This window comes from Pundamilia nyererei, unplaced genomic scaffold (assembly GCF_000239375.1).
Source record: "Pundamilia nyererei isolate P.nyererei 1_Seehausen unplaced genomic scaffold, PunNye1.0 scaffold00297, whole genome shotgun sequence".
In the NCBI taxonomy this organism is placed as follows: domain Eukaryota; kingdom Metazoa; phylum Chordata; class Actinopteri; order Cichliformes; family Cichlidae; genus Pundamilia; species Pundamilia nyererei.
Genome location: NW_005187698.1, coordinates 244903 through 263321, shown reverse-complemented (window position 1 = coordinate 263321; position 18419 = coordinate 244903). Strand labels below are relative to the sequence as shown.

The 18419-nt window shown below is 39.4% G+C and overlaps 1 protein-coding gene across 2 annotated transcripts; it reads right to left on the bottom strand.

The window, feature by feature from the left end:
* Positions 1 to 283: 283 nt before the first annotated feature.
* On the bottom strand, positions 284 to 17649 carry pitpnab (phosphatidylinositol transfer protein, alpha b). Of its 2 annotated transcripts, none has more exons than XM_005751022.1 (13): positions 17600 to 17649; positions 17059 to 17289; positions 11127 to 11157; positions 8044 to 8189; positions 6889 to 6980; positions 6253 to 6260; positions 5682 to 5756; positions 5207 to 5290; positions 5016 to 5093; positions 4362 to 4472; positions 3443 to 3565; positions 2480 to 2562; positions 284 to 728 (listed from the first exon to the last, which is right to left on the bottom strand). In XM_005751022.1, exons 2-12 carry the CDS (start codon positions 17073 to 17075, stop codon positions 2515 to 2517), a joined length of 813 nt encoding a protein of 270 aa, XP_005751079.1. In that variant the 5' UTR covers positions 17076 to 17289; positions 17600 to 17649; the 3' UTR covers positions 284 to 728; positions 2480 to 2514. The 2 variants fall into 2 exon arrangements, with proteins under 2 accessions (XP_005751079.1, XP_005751080.1); XM_005751023.1 differs by having other exon boundaries at positions 17582 to 17604.
* Positions 17650 to 18419: the final 770 nt, after the last annotated feature.

The window sequence follows — 18419 nt, the reverse complement described above, 5'->3', positions numbered from 1 at the left end:
TATCTGTTAGGTCAGATTTATAGCAGAGATAACACAAAACTCTTAGCACAATCCCAACCTTGCAGCTGGGATTTGTAGATTTGCAAATCGATTTCAATAAGAAAGGGAAACACTGCATGACACAAATGGAGAAAAGGAGATACAATGACAAAAAAAGAAGAAATTAAAGGATCAAACAAGCAACACAGAACTGAGCATACAGCTTGGCTTGATCTGGAAAAAATAAACATCCACTCACAAAATGTACTGAATCATTTTAAAAATCTTGTTTTTTTTAATATATATATATATATATATGTATGTATATACACATATATATGTACTTCAGTACAATTATTCAACTCTCCGATATACTTTATATATACACTACTGGGATATCCTAAATAGAAATAAATCCTAAATTGCAGAGATAAATGACACTATTCTCTGTAGTTTAGAACAATTTAGACAGAAAGAGAGGGCTGACTGACAAGATCTATAATTTTGCTACTGGAGGCCTCAGAGCAATTAACATGGGGACACTAGATCAAAAAAATAAACCAAAAGTACAGATGAGTGTGAGAGGAGGGAAGGACGGAGAACATCAGCTGAAAACTGGAAGTTTACTGGGTCCAGGTCCCTGAAACCAAATTGGACTGCAAGAGGTGGGTTTTGGACCGGCCGGTCGGATGTTGCGTCAGTTGAGACAAAAGGAGGATGTGAATCCGCTGGTGTCTGGATATTCTGATCTAAAAGAGAAGACAGAAAGACAGTCATCACTTACATTGTCTGCTTTTTTAAATTGCCTAATAAACAATTAATTTCCTTTATTGCAGAGGTGGGACCTAGTCATTGTTTTGCAAGTCTCAAGTAAGTCTCAAGTCTTTATCCTCAAGTCACAAGTCAAGTCTCAAGTAATGTCAGGCAAGTCAGAGTCAAGTCTCAAGTCACTGGTGTAAAAGTCCGAGTAAAGTCACAAGTCTGAAACTTTGAATTTCAAGTCCTTTCGAGTCTTTAAAAAAAAGAAAAAAAAAAGAATGTTGCAGTTATGCTAAATGTAAATATTAGACCATGTGATTTTTAAATCTGTGTTTTTCTCAACACATGACGAAATAGTGAACTTAGAAAATATACACAAATTGTGAAATTGCACCTCTTTAAAATGCAGCTCAATTAAACTTAGCTCCAAGAATAATTTTCAACGACAATTCTGAGATAAACTGCATGTTATTCTTGGACGCGCTTGTAGGACCGGCTTTAAAATAGCATGACAAAAATATCATACACATTAAAGTTATTTGACATCACAAAGTTAGATGAAGTCAGCTATCTCATCGTAGCAAAAGAGAAGCACCACCTACCGTTCTTTATGCAACTTCAACTTTCGGACAAAGTTGGAAGTTGTTCCATCTCTGTCTGTGATTCTGTGATTCTCTTCTTGCATGTTTTGCATATTGCATTTCGGTTTTTTGTTGACTACTTCACAATTTATGTACCTGGAAAAAATAACTCCTTGCAGCATTTTTGAGCGTTTTTTTTTCCTTCTTAAAAAAAAATCTGGTTAATTTGATTGGCTGTGCTACGGCTCACGCACACATACGTACGGAGTGTGGTTTGAATAAATGAATGAATGAACTGAATTAATGGCGCACACTTTCTACATAATATGCGTGTTAAATTTTAGATTTGGGGTGAAATATCAAGCCTTTTCAAGTAAACCGGTTCAAGTCCAATTCAAGTCCCAGGTCATTGGTGTAAAAGTCCAAGTCAAGTCACAAGTCTTAGAACATTTTTTCAAGTCAAGTCTAAAGTCATAAAAGTATGACTCGAGTCTGACTCGAGTCCAAGTCATGTGACTCGAGTCCATACCTCTGCTTTATTGTTTATTGCATGCTAATTAAATTGCATGCAGTTAGTGGCATGCTAAAAGCATACTATTTAGTTAGCATGTAACTAAATATATATGTAAATTTAGTTGGATGCTTTTCTCAAATGTACTCAGATTTCAAGCCTGCCTGCTCTTGTGAACCTCATTTCCGGCAACAACATGCATGTGAACTAGCCGATAATCACAGTGAAGAATTTAGCAACAAAAAAGCCTGTTAAATGTGTTAATTGGCAACTTATTAAGGTCACATTCTGCTGTTTTAGATTCAATAATCCAACATTTGTGACCCCTAATAACCATATAACTTCATTCACTGGCTGCAATTTCTTGTTACTTATACACTGTAACTGATATCTGAGATCATTTAAAGGGCTCTTGGACACTAAGGTTTAGCTTAAAACAAGACAAAGGTTTTGCTAATTGATTAATTTCTTAACTACGGAAGAAAAAAAACACTGAGGTTTCTGGTCAAACAACGCAAACAATTTGAACACATCACCTTGGATTTGGGAAATTACAATGAGCAGCTAGACTGGGGAAAAAAATCCAGTATTCCAATTAACACGTCATGGCACAAATTTACAATCACACAAAGGACAAAAATAATTTCACCTGATGAGCAGCAGCATTCACGGTCCAATACAGCCTCAGTCCTCTAGAGCGACCATCCCTTTCACAGGGTCCTTCACTCTCATCTGACAAAAGAGAAAAATCACACAATAATTTTTTAATTGTTTGCTTTAGTGTCTAGTAATCACAACATTTCAAGGCAACGAAATATGTGTGTGAAATACGTAGAAGTTGAGCTGCTGCATATGAAAGAACTGCATCTTCCAAGCAGACAGAAGTAGTATAATAAAGTATGTCTGTCTGCTCCACAGCTGTCTGTGTGTGTGTCTGCAAAGGACTACAATCATAGCCTTACTTATAACAAGGTGTTTACATGGTGTTGGCTTCATCAAACTGTGGCTTGGCCTTGACCTGGTCTGTACTAAGTGTTAAATAGCAGGGAATAAGCACTTTTAAGACTGAGGTCATGGTTTTCAGCCTGAAAAGACTGGGTTTCCTGTTCTAGATTGGGATTAAGGTGTCATCTTAAGTGGAGGGGTTCAAACACCTCTTGGGCTTGTTCATGAGTGAGACAGAATGACAGGCAAATCTGGTACAGCACCAGTACAATAGCTGAGTGCTATACAGGTCTGTTGTTTTGATGACGGATGCAAAGCTACATATCTACTGGTTGATCCTGGTCAAAAGAATAATACACAAGCAGCATAAACTAGCTTGCTTTAAGGGGTGTCTGTGATCATCCTATGAGAGAGACTAAGAGAGACTACATGTAGAGGAACTCTACATCGAAAAGAGACAGTCAAGGTCTTTTCCCAATTAGAAGAAAACTGTGCAGCAGACCCAGAACACGCCAGATCGACCATGTCTCACAGCTGCCCTAAGAACGCTTCTGTATCCCCACAGAAGAATTGCAGGAGGTGATAGGGGAAAGCGAACTGTTGGTATGTGGTAGAAAACATTAAAAGATACACTGTATCAAGTTCAATTTAATCTTGCCTGGCTTACCTCATCCAGCTCCCTACGTGTCTGCTCCTCCATGCGACGTATGTCTTCCATGTTCAGTTCAATCCATTTGTCAATCCAGCAGAACAGCTGGCGGTGAAAATTAGTGAACAAACGCTTCTCTTGCTGTGAGACAACAGAAACAATAAAGAGATTATGGATAGTTATGGATTAGTTAAAGGAGCTGGATTTCTTAACGTAAGAGATGTGTAATTTCATCCTGTTTCCAATCTTTTACCCCGTTTATCGCGGAGAGGCTGGCAGCATACATGTGGAACATGATAGTTAGTCCCAAAAGGTTGATTCTGTTCATCTGGATGTAGAGTTTTCATTGGGAGAAACATTTCATCACTCATTCAAGCTGACTGCAGGTTTCCCTGATCTTATAAACAGTACATTTGCATAACGACTGAAACCAGCACCACTGAAGGAACAATGGGCTGTGAGGTCAGTTTCTTGATCATTAATAAGCAAATTGTAATGACCATTGATCAACAACCACAGATCAAATTCCACTGATCAATGACCATGGATCAACGGCCATAAGTACAATTCACGGAGTACCATTCCTCCCACTAAAAATGCTTCATCAAGGTGAACAGAATCAGTCTTTTGGTATTTATTTACCTGGATGAATGAGCATGCGTCAAGACATGATAGTGAGTGGTGCCTTTTTCCATTACTACCTCAAGCGGTCAGGATTTACTGCATGTGTGCAAAGGATAACACACCGTGGTGCAACAGCTATTAACAGATATTGTCAAGGAAGGAAAAAAAGGATATGTCCCGCAGGATAAACAATGTAAATGACTTTTTTATCAATAAACCCTCCTCAGTAGCAGGCCATCACCTGTAGCTTCCTGGTTGTGTCAAAATGATAATAAGGTAAAAAGCACATAAAACAAAAAACCTCTCAACAAACCTTTTGAATGAAATTCTCCACTTTATTTTGCAGGCCCCACCACTTGAATTTGACAGTGACCAGCTTGTAGGCACACATGTGTGGGCAGTCTTTCTTGTTAGGCAGTTCCTTCTGCAAGTACATAAACACATTCTTTTTTTACGTTACCAAATGTTCCTCGGGCATAACACATCTGTATGTCTGGCCCTTTGCCTCTATTCAACTAATATTTAATCAATAAAGATACACTGAGGGCTATAAATAATGTTTTAGAAATCCAGAGGTCATCACTTCTCCTGATTTTCTCCAACACCTTTTGACAATAATAAAAAGGCTCTAAAACTAAAAGTATTGATTAAAAGATCCACTATAATATATACTAACTGTAAATAAGGGCTGGCTTCTAAAACCATTCAACTGAATAAAACCACTCAGGAAAAACTGATAAAAGACAGGACCCTAGTGTCCTTAGAAGCAGCTGTGGCTACATTATATTGCTGCATATGACCAAATTTTGTTCTGCACAGATCAGGCATCACTGGCTAAACATCATAGTTGCTAAGCAACAAGTATCAGTGCAAATATATTTTGTATTTTGCACATCAGTGATTAACATTAAAGTGGTTGAAAAATGTGACTCTGCCTACTGAGATGTTTACAACAAAAAAGCTGCACCTTCCAGTCTGGTCCTAGAGGTCCTCGTCCTGTCTTCACTGACTTGAACTTGCAAGGATCTTCTTCAGGCTTGTAGTCCTGAAGAAAAATAGCAAACGCCCCCCAACAATAAACAATATGTATAAGGTGACACGTAAGTATGAAAGCTAGATGCTGTTATGGTCTCATTGATTTTAAGGTGATGTTTTCACCTTTGGTTCCACTTGGCTTCTGTCTGCAATATCAATATAGACTACATCCACTTTCTTCCAGGTTTCGGCATCCAAACCGTGTACCTGAAACAGAGACAGAGAGAACAAAACTAGATACTGTGTCTGAAGGCAAGTTTCTCCAGGCAATAAAATAGCTTTTTAATAACATAACATTTACATTTATGCATGTATAGTAGCACTGTCCCAGTAAATATGAGCACCTACAAAAGGGGGATGCAATTTGGATTTCAAATAAGAATTATGAAGCAGATTTTGATTAGGAAACCACTAAACAACAGAAAACACAACCACAAGGAGAGGAAAATAGACTATAAACCTCACCATCGATAAATTAAACATTTTGTAAAAAAAAACCCCAACCACATTTGTGCCATCTGCATTGTTTCCACTCAAAATATGGACATTCAACTTGCTGCATGTAGCACCAAAGGTCATTATTGCCATTAATAATTACATTTTCAAGGTGTCCCATGTCAGGTTTGTGCCATGTCTCAATCTTGATCAAGAAGTTATCTTTCATATACTCATTCTGCAGAGAAAACACAAGTAAAATTGAGTGAAACAGGAAGAGTAAGCAAAGGATCTTAAAATATCACCTAACTCCTGTTCTCATACACACACACACACACCAGCGCATACAGCTGTGTATCCAGGACTTAAGAGGACATTACATTAACTTACTGTAACCCTAATCACCTTAATCATAATTAAACATTTCTAAACTTAACCTTAACAAAAATGTCCTCATCAAAGTTTTTAATGATTTCTGTAATAGGGAGCCCCCCGCCCCAATAGAAGAACACATCTCCATATTGTGTGAACAGATTTAGGTCCCCATAGCTTGAGTAATACATGAAGCACACACAAAGTAATGGTGTCTGACTACGCCTGCTGCTTCGCCACTGAAATAGATCACATGTCTTTCTCAACTTTCAGGTTAACTCGCTCTCTCTCTCTCAGCATCAAGGTTTGAGGTGTCTTTTGTGTCAACGCACACGATTTCCAAAGTAAACACGCATACTTACAGTGATGACTGCAGAGCCCGATGGCAGACAGCGCAGGAGCAGACAGAGAGAAACACAAGAATAGTTGAGTTGAGGAACATTTGAAAACACCACGAAACACTACCAATACGCATTAACAGTATTGGACAATGTACAGATGTCACGAGGAATTGTTAAACACCAGTTGTCAGTGTGTGTGTGTGTAGGTACAGGTTGTGCCTTTGCCTGTTCTGTGTGTTTGTGTGACAGATGGCTGTCTGGCAACTGGCAGGCTGTGTGTGATCTCAGCCTGAAAGGCTCGAGTGATTGCACGGCTCTTCTCTCTGGGCATACAGTAAATTATTCAGCTACTCTTTCAAGGTGACAAAGACCCAGAGACACACAGTTAGCAAGAGTGTGCGGTTGAATGTGTACCGCCATTATTTAAATCAGTTATCTTAAACCCCTATTAAACAAAAACAAAAGGTATATTTCTTTCACAAATAAAATCCACTGAGCGAGGCATCCCTGAGCTACAAAAACACGTGATTCTGATAAATGTCACAAATCAAATCTGTATTTTATGTGATGAATATTACCAAAAACACACGTGTTTGCACAGAGATTAAGCGTTTTGTGTGCTGGTATAAAGTGTCTCTGCGTGTATGTGTGTCGCACCTGTGCGACAGTATGGGTACGCGTTCCAGGCTTTCTCGTGGATATTGAGAGCTGAAGCTGGAGCCAACATTCTGACGAATGATGGCACTTTACTGCAGGGCAGAGGAGTGAAGAGAAAACAAGCCTAGTTAATTTTAAAGCATTTTTATTTCAGTTATTTAACTTCATTATAAGTTCTCATATTGGAGGTCTTAAGCATCACAGCAAAACCTTCCTTTACCTGACCAAGTCCTTTATATTAAGCTTTAGATTTAGCTTTGCAATATAAACATGAATAGCTATAATACATATGAATGCCCACTATAAAGATCTAAAGCAACAAAAGCACTAAAACCTTGATAGGCAGAAACTACATGTGGTTGCTTCTGGTAGCTTACTTACATGCATCAGTGTGCTATCAGCATATTTAGATCTTTGTAGGTTAACAAACAGTCCAGAACCCTAACCTTACTATCAGGTTTTCCTAAAAGCTTCTTGGAAAGCCTTCAGCTGATCCAAAACACTGCAGTGACAGTGCTAACATGGACTGGAATGAGAGATCAAATTTCTCCTTCTAAACAAACTAAGTTCCGAATGATCATGCCAAATGTTAAAGACCTCATAGTAAAACATTATCCCAGTAAAGCATCCCACTGTCAGAGTGCAGGCTTACTATGGTAGAATAAGAAGCAGAGCCTTCAGCTATCAGGCTTCTCTCCTGTGAAACCAGCTCCCACTTGGGATTCACGAGAAATATTCTCTGGGGTGGGAAGTGCTAAGTGTTGCTATAATTTACTGATTATGTCTCCACTGCCCAAGTGTTTATTTGCCAGTTTGCATGCTATGCTGTGTTACTATTTTATGCACTCTCTTTCCCCTCCAATCGATCCCTAAGTCTGGTTCTGCCAGACAGCTCTTCCTTCTAAAAGGGAATTTTTCCTCTCCACTGTCACCAAGAGTTTGCTCATAGGGGATCATCAGATTATTAGGGCTCTTGATGGTGTCCTTGTTGTTAACTGCTGCTTTATATAATGAAGCTGAAGTAAATATAATTAAGACTTTGAAGTAACGGGATAATAGACGTACAAATATATGAAATAGAAAAATGAATGAATCGGATGCAAGATTCTTCTTCTGCATCGTCTGACACTGCAAACCTGTTGTACAAATACTTACCTCTGCAAATGGTATATTTTGTGTGTGTACTGTCCCTTCTCTCCATCTTTCTCATAGGGTTCATTTTTTAGCACCTCCACTCCTTCTCCTCCACCCGTCTCATTCTTACTGGCCTCAGCCACAGAGTACAGCTGGCCAACCTGGTACTGGAAAAAACAAAAATATATAAAAATAGTTGGATTGATGTTAAAAACATGGCTTAAAGGGACAAATAAAAAGCTACTTCCTCTCAAGTCTACCTTAAAAGAACACATGCTAAAGTTACAATGTATTATTACCCAGATGAGAGCGCTTTCGCAGTGAAACACAGGTATATTTTTTCATGTGCATTTCATCTTTTTCTTTGGCTCTTTTCCTTGATTGCTCCATATTCCTCTCCTTCTTCCTGAATTCTCATAATCTCCCATATACTTATGCTTGCTCTCCACATTTTATTTTCATCCTGTCTACTTTTATGTCGCACCCGACTGTTTTTCTCTTTCACGACTTCTCAGTCTCACGCCTCTGTCTTCATCTCACCCCCCTCTCCCTGATCCCAAGTATGCATGTGATTGTTTAAGCACAGGACAATGGCTCTTTCATTTCTTAATCACCTCTAATCCACATATAACCTCTGCACAAAGCTGGACCAGAACGCAGACACGCTTACAACATCGCAACGATGGGACAAGTTGATTTATTATGTATTCTGACCTTTTAACAGGAGACATATAAAAGTTATTCTTTGTATTCAGACGTTGCCAGGTATGACTTCCTGCACTTCTGTGTCATTCACTAAAATCAAATGATGAAAACGCTGATTATGTGTTTACACACGATGCAAGTTTCTCTTGCGGTCAGCAAAACCTGGCAAGCAGGAAACAAAGAGGATTTGACAATCTTCGGTAATCTCAACAAAAACTCATGCTTAGGCTGAAGAAACATGCTGCGCCTGCCACGGCACGTTTGTATACATATACATACATTTATAGGGCACAGAAATAACTAAGCTTGACAAAACATCTCACGATGGAGTCAAGTGGTAATCTAATGCTCTCCTGTCCCTCCATGAATTGACTTTTTAACATTAAAACATTGCACTTTATATTACATTTTTATGTAGTCAACAACTTTCAGTTTTCTCCCTTATCAAATGATTTGTCTGTCTTCGGTACATTTTGTAGCTCAAAGATGAGCCTTCTCTGAAATTTGGTGTTGGTAGTCCAGTGAGAGGCCTTAGGCAAGTCATGACTTAGGTAGTAATTTTAGATACCTCGTATAATTAGAGCAGGAGCTATGAAATGAATGGGGATGGTGAATGGAAGCCAAATGTTTAAAGATAAGTTTGGTTCATCTCGCAGCACTAGTTCTGCTGAGTGTAACAAGACCAGTATGTGGGGGTGGATTCATCTTTAGGTACCCACAGATCACTCTGTTCAGTGCAAAAACATAGTGATGAGTTGTGACTGCCAGATGTTTTAGATTTCAGAAAGTTGGTTTTGTTCATCTGGAAAAAAAGGATTACTCTGCAACAGCAGCCGCAATTAAAAAAAAGATGAAATGAGCCACAGAGGTTTAATTGACCTTCTTGAAATATGCAGACTATTACATTTTCTAAATAAGCAGTGAGTGTGACCATGATTGCTTCTTAGAGTTTATTCAATGACTAGACACATCTGCTGAGAAAAAAACAAACAAACCAAAAAAACTGGAAAGCCAAATGGACACTGGAGACGGTTCCCTCTGAACAGGCATGGATACTGTAGCTACCCACTGAAAAAACGGGATGCAGGAACAGCAAAGCCTCCTGGGTAACAGCGTTGGACAATTATAACTCGACCTTGCCTTGTGGTATCAGTCTTTGTCCAGTTACGCCAGAACTTTCTACTTTTCATGCAAATAAAGTACTGATAAGCTTTATCTTAAACGGTGGCCCTTGGCAAGAAGTTAGCAGACAGGAAATTCAATTTCAGCAAAACTCTTCAGGGAGGTTTTACCACCACCAGGCTCTGACAGTCAGTACAGTCTCACTGGAAAAAAAAAAACACTGTTTCACTCAGTGAAATGGCAAATAACTGAAGACTGCTGTTTCAGAGAGTCTGAATTTAGAGAAGGAAACAGACATGCTCGAGGGATGTGATTCAGTTGGTTAACTGTCTTTAGGATTAGGTTTGTCACATTTAACTCAAATATTTCCTTTTCAGTACTTTTTCAGCATCTGTTTGTGACACAGTGTCCACTTCTTGTGCTTTAGAGGAAATCTGCCTGATTATTAAGAGATATAATTGGAGATAATAAGATAATGTCTACAAACAGACACAGTTAAGAGAAGAAACATTTAAATCTGAAAACGCCTTCGGAGGAAATCAGCATTACTTATTTCTCATTCCACTGCTTCGTGGTTTTGATTTTAAACGAAAATATGAAACAGTATGATTTGGTCAAGTCTCCGATTTGAATTCTTGAATTCCTGTGACTGATCTGGCGTTTATGTGGCACACTGCAGCGTCTGAGCACGCACTGGTGCTTCACACCGATGCTTTAAGCTACAGTAAGATTAAGTGATTTAAATGTATTTAAATATTTTGTAATAAATGCGCAGTATTAGTCATAGGTCTCTAGCAAAAGTAGATTAGACTGCTTTAATTTTCCAAAAATATAAAGGCAGAGGAAAAAGGAGGTGGGGGGTAAGCGTGATGTCATGGAAGCAGTTTCAGGTGACTCATTTACAATGCAGGCCTGAATAGACAGGCAGACTGCAATGGAAGTGATGACAAGACACGACAGATGGACGCAGACACAGAGTGTAAGGACAGTGAAATACTGTGTGGATTCAATGGTCTATCTAAGATAAGAGATTCTCTTAAGCTGGATTTTCCTATGCAGGCTGGATGTGTGTGGATATATGAAAAATGTGTTAGAACATGTGGGCATCAAAAATGTAAACACACAAAACAATCCAAAGAAGAGGAGCTTTACTGATACAGCTTCTGAGGAAACAGAGCTAAAAAAAAAAATCAGATAACATAGGCTGAGCCTTGAGCAAATCTCGCTAACACACAGAGACACTTACACACATTGAAATATACTGAGATAGCACTTACCTCTTCCACGGAAATAGGAAGAATCACTCGACTGGAAAAGAGGGAAGAATACGTGAAATTACTCAAAATGTTACACTAAAACTCCTGAACTCGTGCTTGTAATGTATACTGAACAATGGGCAGACATGCAGCACAGTTCCATTCACACCAAATATGATGAACAAAAAAAGACATGAAAATCCAGATGATTCTGTTTAAACTGTTTAAGATGCTTCTTTTAATGCGCTAAAAACTCAAAATGTTTTTGGTTGTGATGTAACAGTTGAAGCTTAAGTCTCCAACATGCCCCTGACAGACTCAGGGGCATGTTGGAGACTTGGGCTCATTCTTTTAAAAGTGAGTTCTTCCTCCCCACTGTCACCACAGGTTTCCTCATAGGGTTTTCTCATAGGAAACGGACAATTTTGCTATTGTGAAGTCAGATCTTTTGCTGTTTTCATGCTACAATGGAACAATTCAAGTTTCTCAGAATCTCTATGTTGAGTGTTTTTTAACTGCCCTTGTAAAGCACACTGAACTTGTCTGAGTACAAATCCCCAGAAAGGTGTTTTCTTATGCCTTTGGCGGGAAATGAACTTCCTCTGTGAAAATGTCAAGCTGACAACATGAGAAGCCATGTTTAACTATTCAACTTAATATTTACTGGAATACCAATTTTTCTCATATACACACCCTTTTTGCTGTGCCGTGTGAGCAAAGGATAATAGTCTTTATCTGGATGTGCAGTACTGAACTATACAAAGTATGTGACAGCAGCTAAACTTCAATTCATCGTATAACACAAGTTGTTCAGAAGTTATTCTTTAAGATGAAGTAAATGACAAATCTAACAAATCTATCCTTGTGTGGATGGATATGAGACATTTGGAAAAAAATAAAATATTAAAAGTCCCATTTAGTATAAATTTAATGTATTTAAATGTGACCCTCGTATCACTGAACCATTAAAAAAAAGAAGGCATGATCTTTTTGCTGTTGCTTAGTTACAAATAAATCCCCGAATGTTTATATGGGCTATGTGAACGAAAACAGTCAAATTCACTTGAATTCACATAAACAGACATCAGATTTCTCTCATACAAGCAGCATTTGTTGGTTCATCTGCTGTTTTTGTTTTGCCTTTTCCAATAACTGCTGTGTCTAATTTTTTTCTGTTGTATCACTGTGTTTTAAAACAAGCACTGGGGAAATGCAGAAGCCCAACACACGGCCACATACACACATCACCAACAAACTTGTCCTGCAAAATCTGCATTTCACTCATATTGATAAAATGACACATTAAAAAATAATGATAAGACATCCAACTAGGAGTGCTGAGATAGCATGTTGCAATATACAAGCTACAATAATATTTGTATACATACAAATATTATACTGAAAAATCTACTATTTTTATCATAGTAATCTATTAATGAGTTCATAGTTTTATGCTAATTTATTAATCAACATGTAACTTTGCACTGTTGTTTTGATTAAATAACCCCATTCTTGGATTTTATATTGATTTTTTTTTTAAAAAGATTGCATACAATGAAGAATAATGAATAAAGTCACAATTAGAGAACTCTGGCACATTGATGTGTATGGAAAAATAAAACTTTACAGTCCATCAACGCTAACAGTTACACAGATGCCCACACACATTCAGAATTCAACATCTTAGCAAAAACTCATTTTGCACAAACATGCAAGCACACACACACACAACATCTGGGCTCTGTTACATTGCACACAATAAAGCAGCAGCTTAAACATGCTGCACCGCCACAGAATGCACATGTACAGTATGCAGCTTTGTTGATTGTTCTGCGAGTGTGTGAGGTATGCCCAAATTCACTTAATCCTACATCCCATTCGCCACTGAGTGTAATCTGGCTCTGAGTCCCAGCCAAACACTGACCGGTAGACCAGATGCTGCAAAGAAGGCAGGGACTGGCCCTAATGTCAAATGACATACATTTGAGATTTGAATTTACCAATATAAGTTCTGTTTTTGTTTACAAGGGTTGCAGTTACATTGTTTTGTTTTTTTCTGATGCATTAAAATTATTACTGCTCATCTCTTTTTAAATGGTGAAAGAAATATCTGCAAATATTAAAATTTAACCGTCGGTGTAAAAAACAGAAAATGTAGTAGTCATAATGCTTCTTCTACACTCACTGACCATTTTGTTAGATACACCTTTTCAGCTGTTTGTTAATGCAAATATCTCATCACCCAGGCACAGGGCGATTACTCGATGCATTTAAGCACGTGGACGCATTTAAGGCGATCTGTTGAAGATCAAATTAAAAGGTAAAGAAGTAAGTTAGAATGTGGCGTTGTTGTTAGTGTCAGAGGGGCTGGTCCGAGTACTTCAGAAAGTACTATATAATGGGAATTTGCCCTACTACCATCTCCTGGGGTTTACAGAGAGTAGTCCAAAAAAGAGAAAATGCAGCGAGCAGCAGTTCTCTGTGGGGGTGGGGGGTGGGGGTGGGGGGGTAGTAATGCCAGAGGTCAAAGGAATATGGCCAGACTGCTTTGAGCTGATGGGAAGGCAACACTAACTCAAATAACCATTTGTTATTTGTCTCTCATGTCTAATACTAAAGGGCTACAGCTGCTCAAATTAAGAAAAATTCACACAGGCTAATCAAAATTGGACAATATAAGCTTGTAAAAATGTTGCCTGGTCTAATGAATCTTAATTTCTGCTGCAACATTTGGATGGGATGGTCAGAATTTGGCGTAAACAAAATGATAGCATGGATCCATCCATCTAATGCTTCAAACGAGTGGTGTAATGTTGTGAGGGATGTTTCATTAGCACATTTGAATACAATCTGAACATTATTCAAACACCACAGCCAACCTGACCATCTGACAAATCTCCAGCAACTCTATGATGCTATTACAGGCTGGACTCACCAGACATCCCATAGTACAATATTGTCATAATACTTCACTTGCAACAAGATATAACTGTGATTTTTAACATTTTGCGATACGCTGAGTATCCCAATAACATATGCCATGATTTGTCACCTTTTTAGATGTAAATTATGTCCTCAAAGTTAAACCTTGTCAACATTTGTTTTATCCAGTAAGATAAGCTTATCTCTCTTCAGTTATGTTTTTCTGCAAAATGAGACTGTCAAGCACATCAACGCTGTCACTAAAACCGACCATAAGATGGAGTCAGTCTGCTACCAGTCAAAGATTGAATGGAGACAAGTTGGCAACTAAATTCAATTTGATTCTGACAATACAGCAATTAGGTGTGATAAATAATAGAAGGTCACATATCTGTTGATATTTATATTTAAAAATTCACATTTAACTCACTCTCTTTGCTCTCAGCAGCCTTCATCTACAGAACAATAACCAGAATACAACCAGCTGATATCCAGTTGAGTCGAGTCCCCTCAAGTTATACTCACTGACATTCAGACTGATGGCAACATGCTGGAAATCTGTCTGCATTTATAATTTAGAAAGCAACTATTTGCATACCTTCAGCAATCTCTCTGAGAGTGGTTGCAGTTAATCTACTGTAAATTAGACCGTAACTGTTTGTGGAAAAGCTGCCTCCAATTAGGCAACCTCTGCAATCTCTTTGCAATCAGTAGTGATCATGAGTGCAACACTTTACACACCTGGATAACCATTTAGTTATTACAAGCTGCAATTGGTCACAAGATGTTTAAAAATTCAATACAATCACCAAACAGCCATTAATTTTTGTCGTAGACACAAAGAGATTACTGTCTTATATTTACTTGTGTGACTGAGCCTTTAGCTTGCTCTGAATTAGGAGTTTCCAGTGTTGGATGGTTTTTTGGTTGAGTGGGTTTAATGCAAGTTTGCTTGTTATGTTATGTTTCTGTATTTGGTGACTGTTGTAACGTATTAAAATATAAATATTTGGTGTCCCTGTACTCTAATGTATCAATTTTCCCTAGATGCTAGCTTGTCCATTTGGACCAAATATCTGAGAAAATTTTCTAGCACCTTGATCTAACAGCAAAAAGGGAGTCCAGCCTGGTACTAGCAATGTGTACCTAACAAAATGGCCGGTGACTGTATATTTCTCTTACTCTCTGTAAGTCTCCTTGGTCTAATGGTCTTGACAGGAAGATCAGGTGTCACTTTGTTGCTTTAGAAAACAAACACCCATCCTGCATTGCTCGTCTTTTCTTCTTTTCCTCTTTATCTATTTTCCCTCCGTCTTCCTCTTTTTCCTGCTTCTATTCCTTTGATCAAATCAGGTTTTTATTAAAAAAAAAAAATCAGGTTTTTAAAATCTAAAGCAGGTGCTACATGCATGTGCACCTGCCAAAGTGCTTAAGCTGAAGAAAAGTGGATCATGAGTGATGTAGGTCAGTGGTTCAGGTGAGGAGCACTACAGAAACTGGACATGTTCTTTTTCTCCTGACCCTCATGATGGTATCTTGGCGTGCGTAACTCTGTGTGTGGATGTGCGTGTACAAGCATCTTTGAGTGTTGACAGTGCGTAAATACATTTAGAATTTAATCGTGACTGATTTAATTAATTTCCAGGCTGGCTGTTGAGGCCCAGAGTCTCCCTAATCACTTCAGATCTTTAGGATGCCATCACTCTGATCCTGTGCTTTTTGTGCTGGGCCATTTATTGATTAAATGTAGAGGATGTGATGGCAAATCAAGACAATAACCAGTGACAGAGAGACTCTGATCAGAATTTTTTTTTTTAGATATTTCTGCCACACAGTTCAGGTCTGACCTTGCCACAAAATTGCAACAAACATGCTTATAATAAAAAATGTGAAAAAAGCCCAAATGTATTTGGATTTTTTTTTTTTTTTAAAGGCGATGCATATCATTGAAACTACTAAAACACAGAACACCTAAAGGAAGCACACATCGTTCTTTTTTGTGTCTTTTTTTTAAACAGGTGAACATCAGCTTCCTGGAACAAAAAACCTAATATACACACTGCACACTGACACCAGCAAAGAAATAAAGGAACAACATTCTGTCTGTGTGACAATGATGATTAAAACGTGCAGGATTTTCTCCATTTGAAGGACAATATCAGCCCAGTTCATCTGCCATTCATCGGCCTTGCCCTTATTTTAACCACCAGCTAAGAGTGAGCAGGCCTCAGTCAGTTACACAGAGGCCCGCAAAAACGCATTCAAACAATTTGTCAATTTAATTTTTTGCCCCCATTTCAAGCCACAAAACCACACTGTGTGCCATTGCATCCTTTCGGCCCAGCAGCCAAATTCTCTAACATCCAACTGGTGCATTAAAACCTCGCCATTTGCCCTTTTCTCCCCCAAGCTTTGCGCCCACCTCCTCTACCTGCCCACTCCCACCGCTCCTGCTCCTTAATCAACCATCCACCCTGGGTCATTCTCCATCTCACTGTCTCCATTCCTCTAGATGCAAATGCTGGAATGCTTCATCGGTCGTTTCACCTTCACCGCGCATCAATAACATGGCCACAGCGGCTAACAGGGATGGACGCTGGCACGACGCGGCTTACGCCAGCCATTTGTCCCTCAGCTCCTCTCGAGCATCCGTCATTTTAGCACTACAGCGGAGGGAATTACTCTGTTCGCCACCACAGTGAAAGCCTCCCGGTTTCAGCTGATGGCTTGTGATGCAGGATGTGAAGGGCACAGCCACGCCGGCTGCTGATGCAACTACAGCTGCCGCTAAATTTCCCTCTCAGTTTATTCCGCGAATACTTCAGGGTGGCGAGAGTGTTGCATGCATGAAAAATGATCACGGACACCGAGCAGGTGCGGGGTTTCGACATCACCCTGGCCGCGCTATTGCAATTTCCCGGTCGGGCGACTGGCCACAATGTCAGCGGTGCGAAAGGAGACGGGGGAGACAGGCAAACGTGCACACGTTACCTTTTCGAACACTCTCTCACTTGCACACACACCTACTTACTATTCCTTTATAAGCATTTTTTGTGTGCAGTATATCCCGGGATAACAGCCCAATACAGGTCCAGAAAGCAGGTCGATTCTTCCCTCTGTTAGTCGCTTCTTTTTCCGCTTGCTTCTCTTCCACCTCCCGCTCCCTATGTCATTCTACCTCCACAGTCGCTTATTTTCTTCAAATTCACTTCCTGATCGGGGCCGCGGAGCGGCGTTGCTGTTACGCGCAGAGCACCGAGGCCTGTGCAGAGAACACAACACACAGAAAGCGATGGTTCGTCATGGGAGTGGTCTGCGGTGGTGCCACAGAGCCACAACTCCACAGAACACATCTCACAGACACCAACATATTATAGGGTAGTGTTTGAAACAAAAAAACACAAAAGTAAGTCAACCCTCAGGAAACCAGCTGCACGGTCATTTAAGCGGTCTAAAAGCCATAAAACATCGCTCATTAAACGTTTAGAGACTTTTTCAACAAATATTATTAACAAACATCACGCGGGACCCATGCCAAGTTTATTCACACAAACCAGTAAATCATCGCTGACCTCTGAGTAGGGTTTTGACTGGTGTCCCCAGAAGACAACATGCCCCACCCCTCACACCTGTCTTTATTCGGCTCTCCTCCCTGTCCTGTAAGTGCGCACTGCACAAACAGCGGAAATTCACCAGGTGCGAGTCGTTACGTATGTGTGAGTAAAATAACACATATTCGACTTTATTGGGTGGAAATGTGTTTTGTGCTAGCAACCAAGGCAGCAGACCCCAAAGCAGTTAAAAAAAAAACCCTCATGTTGGCATTCGGGCAAAATGAGGTTCCCTGAACCGTTTTTCTAAAGGGTGTGCAACACTCTGCGTCATCGCTGTCACGATGACGTAGAAGCGTAGTTATTCACCATCATCAGAGTATGACACGGAGATCACCGCTGGCACAGACGCACGGTGCGTCAGCTCTAAACCCTTTCCAACAGAGTCCTTGCATCTGATGTGATTATCCTCTTCCACACCCACTCGATGACAACTCACATGAATTACAGGCTGATCTGTAATTCACTCAAGGACCCCGGAGGCGTTCGGACCACACGTTTCAAGCAAGGTATTACAGATCCCTAATCCATGCAGTCCCTCATCCCGAAGACCGGGATGTGATTGCGAATGTGTGAGTCTAAAATTATGTAACGATGGAGTCTGTATTTATGGCGCATCTGTAACAGTCTGCCAGCATCCACTCATTCCTGTGTCATCTTGGGATTGCCTTTACCTCCTGTAATATCTATCTATCTATCTATCTATCTATCTATCTATCTATCTATCTATCTATCTATCTATCTATCTATCTATCTATCTATCTATCTATCTATCTATCTA

Coding starts and splice junctions, on each gene's coding strand:
- pitpnab (XM_005751022.1), bottom strand. Junction 8,190..11,126: donor TTCCTATTTCCGTGGAAGAG/GTAAGTGCTATC, acceptor TGTTTTTTCCAG/TACCAGGTTGGCCAGCTGTA. Junction 6,981..8,043: donor AAAATATACCATTTGCAGAG/GTAAGTATTTGT, acceptor TCTGCCCTGCAG/TAAAGTGCCATCATTCGTCA.